The sequence below is a fragment of the Quercus suber genome, unplaced genomic scaffold (genome assembly GCF_002906115.3).
Source record: "Quercus suber isolate HL8 unplaced genomic scaffold, Cork oak 2.0 scaffold_67, whole genome shotgun sequence".
Lineage (NCBI taxonomy): Eukaryota > Viridiplantae > Streptophyta > Magnoliopsida > Fagales > Fagaceae > Quercus > Quercus suber.
In genome coordinates, this window is record NW_027069532.1 from 1,205,583 (window position 1) to 1,211,154 (window position 5,572).

A 5,572-nucleotide genomic window follows, 5' to 3' on the forward strand; every position below is an offset into this window, starting at 1 on the left:
TAGTGGATTCAAGTTTACCTTAAGGATAGCTAGGTCAAATCCTTCCCAGGTTTTTACCGTGTGGTTTCCTGGGTCATCATATTATTGTGTTATTTACTTTTCCGCTGCTTTATATTCTTGATATGATTGTTTGATTATGTTAACCTAGATTTGCATAATTTGACTAAGTTAATCACTTGGCTAATTAACTAAGTTAATCTGGTTAGGTTAAGGAGTCTAAAAACCGTTCAAATTGCAATGTCGATAATACTACCAACAATTTTCAAAAAATATGTTATTTTTTATGCACCAATCTTTTGCAAGCACCGTAATGATTTTCCAATGACTTCCATTATATGTATTCAAAATGATACAGCATTATTTCTCAATAAAAAAAATGATACAGTATTGACATTTCACTCTTCCAAGTACACGATTACAACACCAACAACAGTATTATTTTTAATTGCAACCCCAAAACCATATTTGCTGGATATCTTAAAAAGGAAAAAATAAATAAAAATAAAGTGAACTTTAACTCATGAAGTCATGACAGAGGGAACACTCAAGAATGAAAACAAGCTTTAGTTATAGGCATCAGGATTTGCCAAGAGGTAGCCTTCAACAGCCTTGAAAAGTCCTGCAGCCTTTTCTTTTCCAGCTTTGATTTGCTCTTCCTTGATCTCGTGGTCACCTTTGGTGTGGTACTTGCTGGTGCTCTTCAAGATGGATCCTCCATCAGGTGATGCCACTAGCTTGATCTCATATGAGATTTTCTCAATTATGTCAGTCAAAGCATCACCTTCAATCAAGCTGTAGCTATATGTGAAGTTTACATGGTCAATCTCATCAATTCTGTGCTTCACATAGTTGAATTGACTACCTGCAAAATATATAAAAATATGTGTTAGTTCTACTATCATATGATGCTATCAAAGCGAAAAATATACAAGTATTATATTGTTGGTTGTTGTAAAAGCATATATAGCAACTCCATAGTAAAATTTTCTCAACAATAAGACTAGCACTTCTAAGATGCTAAACAAATTAATATTATCTTAAGAGATTATTATAGGAACTAGCCTTCGCCAAAGGTAATCTTCTTGATGGTTCCTGGTCCTCCATTTCCTTCAATGATTTCAGCACTCTTAATGGCCTGTGGTGCAATCTTTGGGATGAGGTTGTCAGCATCAAGAATAAAGGCCTTGAATAGCCTAGCTGGTGAAATACCAGTGGTGGTCTCGGCTTCGTAAGTGAAAACACCCATGATGACCTAAAAGAGTTTGGAAGTGAACAAAGGAAGAATAATGAGGATTAGACGTACTAGTCTGAGCTTGCTAGATGTGAGAAGTTAAGAACTGGAGGATGGTATTTATAGATTGATCGAGGCTCAAGGTTAGCTTGCATGTATGGGAGTATTCCCTTCTAGATTGAAGAATTTTTTGAGTTTTCAAATACCCTTTTTGGATGTTCCCACTATGACAACAGGTTAAATTATCTAGGAAAAGAATTTGTAGTTTGGTCAAAGAAAGCACCCTCAAAAATTGTTCGATAAAATAAGTAAAAAACCCAATTGATTCCAAATGCTGTACGGTAGTTAATGTCGACCATACAAGTAAATTATAAAATGAGGGATCAAAATTTTTTCTACTTCAACTTTAGGAGTACTACTTTCTGCGCTAAATAATTAATGCAATGACTGAAATCGCCCTTTGTTATTATAGATTTAGGTCCATGTATTATCATGTTCGGTGTTTACATGTAAAAGTACTAATGCATATTGCATATGTTTGTCACATAAAACAATTAGATACTTTTTTTTTTTAAGGGAAGACCCATTTTGTTAAAAAGCTTGACTAGTACCGTACACCACTGTGCAATTCTCCTACACTAGAGAATAAAATTTTGATTCAATGATGGCTGCGGACTGCCGCTAGCCAAAAAAGGCCGGTCCAATAAATCTAAAAAGATTTTTTTTTTTTTTTTTTTTTCTTCTATGACTTCACAAATTTTCAGACCTAAAAAGATTCTTTAATAATACATATATAAAAAAAGAAGAAGCCGAAGAAGAAATTATTAGAGAGCCAATTTTTTTTTTTTTTTAATGAATGATTAGAGAGCCACCTAATGAAAATATTTTTTCATATATATAATTTTAATTTCCAAATGCTTAGAAAAGCTACAAAAGCAACAAACCATATGCGGAAATTAAACAACACTTAGTAACAAGTTTTTTCCCCCTAGGAAAATAGGGGAAAGGGGGCTAATGGGGTTTGAACTCAGTGTCCAAATATCATAAGATGTATTAAAAATTAAAATGGATACAAATTTTTTGTACTATTTTTTGTAGTCTACTTTATGTTCTATCAATTACAATTTATCATATATATATATATATATATATATTTTCCATTTTAAACTTTGCCTATGCGATGCAGCACCTATCCTAACTTCTAATGCATGCATCCTTGATGACATTGTTATTTACGGTCCTTTTGGAATAAGGGGACAGGGAGGGCGAGCAAAGGGAAAGTGTAGAGTTAGATAGAAACACCACCATCTACTATGATATGAATTGTTGGGGGAGATTTCAATTGAAGTTGTAGTACAACATATTGGCACATGATCATACTCAACAGCTTGTAGTGTCAACCTTGAAGCCCAAAATAACAAGAAAAATTCTAGCAACACACCCGAATCCACAATATGCTTAAGCGTTAACTTGTGATTGGTACGTACGCTCAAATCCACTTTTTCACCAAGTACCCATGGTGGTTCTATGTCAATGTGTATTTATTGTGTTGATGCCAAAAAATCACCAATTGGGTTACTCATCAAAATTTGGAGCTCTAGAATGTCTTTTAGAATTCTATAAAATTCTGCAAGAAAAAGAAAGTTGATCAAAGAAACCACCAGGATGTGCCCGACGAAAAGCCTCTGATACTTAAGTTAGTCTTCATCTATGTATAATGTATGCAGATAGTATTTTGTAGTATTTTTCTCATACCTTAGCAAATTGATAAATTGTTCCTTTTATAGGTAGCTTGAGTAGCTTTTGTACTCATAAATGTCTTCATATACATAATTGCAGGTGGTCATTTCCCGATGTGTAATGGTCTTTGTCTTGATTGGAGTCTAAGGTCGATAAGTAATAGTTATCATTAATGTGTTGAATGTGTTTGAACGGTTGCATCTTTTTCCTTGATGGTCTACTAATGACACAAGGTTCTCCATTAAAGTGGACGACCATGGTGAATTTTCATGATTCATATTTCATCCCTTAAATCTAATAATGTATAAAGTATAATTAGGCCATATTGTAGTTATACTCTAGTTATATAATGTATTATAAACTCAGTTTAAAACACTAATATTACAATTTTTGTATGTATTCTAATAAGAATTATTGTTTACTCAAAAAATAATATTGTGTAAAGTGTTACATCATTTAAAAATTTTAAATATTAAGATAATAGATACATTTTTAGATTTATAATATATGAAAAATGATATGTCTACAACATTTTTACAATAAATCCTAAGTGAAAGAAGGTTGTTACTGGTTGTTATTGTTGGGGCAAAAAAGTAATCTTAGTATTACTTTCAAATTTAAATCGATAACAACTAACTACCTGTTATTTGTTGTAAAATTGTTGTAAACGTAATATCGCTCATAATATTTAATATAAATCATAAATTGATTCATTTGAGATGGAGGAAACCTTTTTTCTCACCTTGACCACGAATTCATTTTATTGTTTATCATATTTATTACTTCCGATTTGGTGAGCCCATAACCGAGGTTGATATTTGCTTGCGCCTAGAATCAAATATATACATGAAATCCGTCAATATATCTGCTATTTAGTTAATTACGGGTCCAAACTAGAATTCAACCATTTCCTTTTAAATGACATGGTTTTCCAAATGATTTTGACCATGCTCCCAACTCACAACTCCCAATGTGTATTGCTAAAATGTACACATATATATAAGATATATTCTGAAAAGCACTGCTACCCCTAGCACGATTTACTATTGATTTTATCAAATTATCTTACCTAACATGTTCGTTTGGCCAAATTGGAAGACAAATGACATATAAGCTTAAATAATAATAATAATAATAATTGCATTTCTTAAAATAATAATAATAATAATATTAATAATAATAATTGCAACGTCGATAATACTACCAATAATTTTCAAAAAACATGTTATTTTTTATGCACCAATGACCAATCTTTTGCAAGCACCGTAATGATTTTCCAATGACTTCCATTATATGTATTCAAAATGATACATCATTATTTCTCAAAAAAAAAAAAAAATGATACAGCATTGACTTTTCACTCTTCCAAGTACACGATTACAACACCAAAAACAGTATTATTTTTAATTGCAACCCCAAAACCATATTTGCTGGACATCATAGAAAAGAAAAAAATAAATAAAAATAAAGCAAACTTTAACTCATGAAGTCATGACAGAGGGAACACTCAAGAATGAAAACAAGCTTTAGTTATAGGCATCAGGATTTGCCAAGAGGTAGCCTTCAACAGCCTTGAAAAGTCCTGCAGCCTTTTCTTTTCCAGCTTTGATTTGCTCTTCCTTGATCTCGTGGTCACCTTTGGTGTGGTACTTGCTAGTGCTCTTCAAGATGGATCCTCCATCAGGTGATGCCACTAGCTTGATCTCATATGAGATTTTCTCAATTATGTCAGTCAAAGCATCACCTTCAATCAAACTGTAGCTGTATGTGAAGTTTACATGGTCAATCTCATCAATCCTGTGCTTCACATAGTTGAATTGACTACCTGCAAAATATATAAAAATATGTGTTACTTCTACTATCATATGATGCTATCAAAGCGAAAAATATACACGTATATTGTTGGTAGTTTTAAAAGTATATATAGCAACGATCCATAGTAAAATTTTCTCAACAATAAGACTAGCACTTCTAAGATGCTAAACAAATTAATATTATCTTAAGAGATTATTATAGGAACTAGCCTTCGCCAAAGGTAATCTTCTTGATGGTTCCTGGCCCTCCATTTCCTTCAATGATTTCAGCACTCTTAATGGCCTGTGGTGCAATCTTTGGGATGAGGTTGTCAGCATCAAGAATAAAGGCCTTGAATAGCCTAGCTGGTGAAATACCAGTGGTGGTCTCGGCTTCGTAAGTGAAAACACCCATGATGACCTAAAAGAGTTTGGAAGTAAACAAAGGAAGAATAATGAGGATTAGTCGTACTAGTTTGAGCTTGCTAGATGTGAGAAGTGAAGAACTGGAGGATGGTATTTATAGACTGAGGCTTAAGGTTAGCTTGCATGTATGGGAGTCTACCCTTCTAGATTGAAGAATTTTTCGAGTTTTCAAACACTCTTTTTGGATGTTCCCACTATGACAACAGGACAAAATTATCTAGGAAAAGGATTTGTAGTTTAGTCAAAGAAAGCACCCTTAAAAATTGTTTGATAAAATAAGTAAATAACCCAGTTGATTCCAAATGCTGTAAAGTCGTTAATATTGACCATACAAGTAAATTATAAAATGAGGAATAAACAAAAAAATTTACTTCAACTTTAG

General features: G+C 32.6%; 2 protein-coding genes across 2 annotated transcripts; both read right to left on the reverse strand.

Annotated features, from left to right (window-relative positions):
* Window positions 1-294: 294 nt before the first annotated feature.
* LOC112028497 (major allergen Pru ar 1) lies at window positions 295-1,340 on the reverse strand. Its single transcript, XM_024061200.2, has 2 exons — window positions 1,063-1,340; window positions 295-862 (listed from the first exon to the last, which is right to left on the reverse strand). The coding sequence occupies exons 1-2, from the start codon at window positions 1,244-1,246 to the stop codon at window positions 564-566; spliced, it is 483 nt and encodes a 160-aa protein (XP_023916968.1). The 5' UTR covers window positions 1,247-1,340; the 3' UTR covers window positions 295-563.
* A 2,883-nt stretch (window positions 1,341-4,223) lies between these two features.
* LOC112028576 (major allergen Pru ar 1) lies at window positions 4,224-5,252 on the reverse strand. The gene is made up of 2 exons (XM_024061275.2): window positions 4,996-5,252; window positions 4,224-4,796 (listed from the first exon to the last, which is right to left on the reverse strand). The coding sequence occupies exons 1-2, from the start codon at window positions 5,177-5,179 to the stop codon at window positions 4,498-4,500; spliced, it is 483 nt and encodes a 160-aa protein (XP_023917043.1). The 5' UTR covers window positions 5,180-5,252; the 3' UTR covers window positions 4,224-4,497.
* Window positions 5,253-5,572: the final 320 nt, after the last annotated feature.

What these genes read in the sequence shown, in the direction of transcription:
- LOC112028576 (XM_024061275.2), bottom strand. Translation starts at nt 5,179, where the DNA reads ATGGGTGTTTTCACTTACGAAGCCGAGACCACCACTGGTATTTCACCA. An exon ending in GAAGATTACCTTTGGCGAAG is followed by an intron (nt 4,797 to 4,995) that starts GCTAGTTCCTAT and finishes TATATTTTGCAG; the next exon opens with GTAGTCAATTCAACTATGTG.
- LOC112028497 (XM_024061200.2), bottom strand. Translation starts at nt 1,246, where the DNA reads ATGGGTGTTTTCACTTACGAAGCCGAGACCACCACTGGTATTTCACCA. An exon ending in GAAGATTACCTTTGGCGAAG is followed by an intron (nt 863 to 1,062) that starts GCTAGTTCCTAT and finishes TATATTTTGCAG; the next exon opens with GTAGTCAATTCAACTATGTG.